Genomic DNA, 1,044 nt, shown 5'->3' with positions numbered 1-1,044 from the left:
AAGAGAGACAGGTTGGGAGAAGGAAGGGAGGAAGGAAGGAGGGAAGGAAGGGAGGGAGGGAGGGAGGGAGGGAGGGAGGAGAGACAGGTTGGGAAAAAGAAAGAATGGAAATCTGAAGGAAGGAAGGAAGGAAGGAGAAGACAGGTTGGGAAAAGGAAGGAAGGAAGAAAGGAGAGAAAGGTTGGGAAAAAAAGGAATGGAAATCTGAAGGGAAGAAGGAAGGAAGGAAGGAAGGAAGGAAGGAAGGGAGGGAGGGTTAACATAGATAAGTCCACCCTGGTTCCGTGTCTCAGCTTCTTGGAATCTGAAGACTGCGGTGTTCCAATCAAAGTGCAGCTAGTGGCGCAAGTGACAACCCCCCCCCCATTGGCCAAAAGTCACATCACTCTCCTTGAAGGCCCGCCTTACCAAGAGGGAAGGTGATTTGGTCACACATGCCCAGAAGCTGCCCAAAGTAGATCTTGTTCTCCGAAGGGTGGATGCCAAGATCTGCCATCCTGCAGAAAAAGAAGGAAGGGTTTCAGATGACAACCTACTTGTGGCTCTTCCACCTGGTTCTAGAATAGTCTTCCCCAACCCTCCTTCCAGATGTGCAGACGCCATCTTGCGGTGTCTCCAGGACGAGGAGCCCTCCTCTTTGGGGCTTCGTCAGGTGGGTCGGCGGGCCTCACGCTGACCAGTACCTGCCCAGGGTGAACTTGACTGTGTCTGTATTGTGAGAAGCCACCATCACGTTGGCCTTCCGGCTGTGCCGGATCTCCTCCAAGATGTAGTCCAGGCATCTGCAGGAAAGACGGGCGGAGGTGTCAGCGGACCTCCCAGGTGTCCTCCTTCCCCCCCCCCCGAAGAGCCTCGGAGCCCCGAACCCCCTTCTGCCCCACCTGTGGTACATCTCGCTCGTCTTTTCATAGGTTGGGTTGATGGGATCCTCGTAGCCCACCTCGGCCGCCCGACTTCGCTCCTGCTCCATGTAGGCGCCCCTCACCAGCTTGGCTCCGAAATGCCAGCCTTCCCGGCGTGAGAGCTCTACGTCGATGGTCACAT

General features: G+C 55.8%; 1 protein-coding gene across 1 annotated transcript; it reads right to left on the bottom strand.

Moving 5' to 3' along the window:
- Positions 1-408: 408 nt before the first annotated feature.
- On the bottom strand, positions 409-1,039 carry LOC107302335 (proline dehydrogenase 1, mitochondrial-like; the record flags this gene model as incomplete). Its single annotated transcript, XM_015831430.1, has 3 exons — positions 409-497; positions 684-782; positions 882-1,039. Coding segments are annotated over 3 exons (346 nt in total), but the record flags the coding sequence as incomplete, so codon positions are not given.
- Positions 1,040-1,044: the final 5 nt, after the last annotated feature.

Source organism: Protobothrops mucrosquamatus, unplaced genomic scaffold (assembly GCF_001527695.2).
Source record: "Protobothrops mucrosquamatus isolate PMUCROS unplaced genomic scaffold, P.Mucros_1.0 scaffold50150, whole genome shotgun sequence".
Lineage (NCBI taxonomy): Eukaryota > Metazoa > Chordata > Lepidosauria > Squamata > Viperidae > Protobothrops > Protobothrops mucrosquamatus.
The sequence above is the reverse complement of the archived record's forward strand: the minus strand, read 5'-3'. Positions and strand labels throughout refer to the sequence as shown.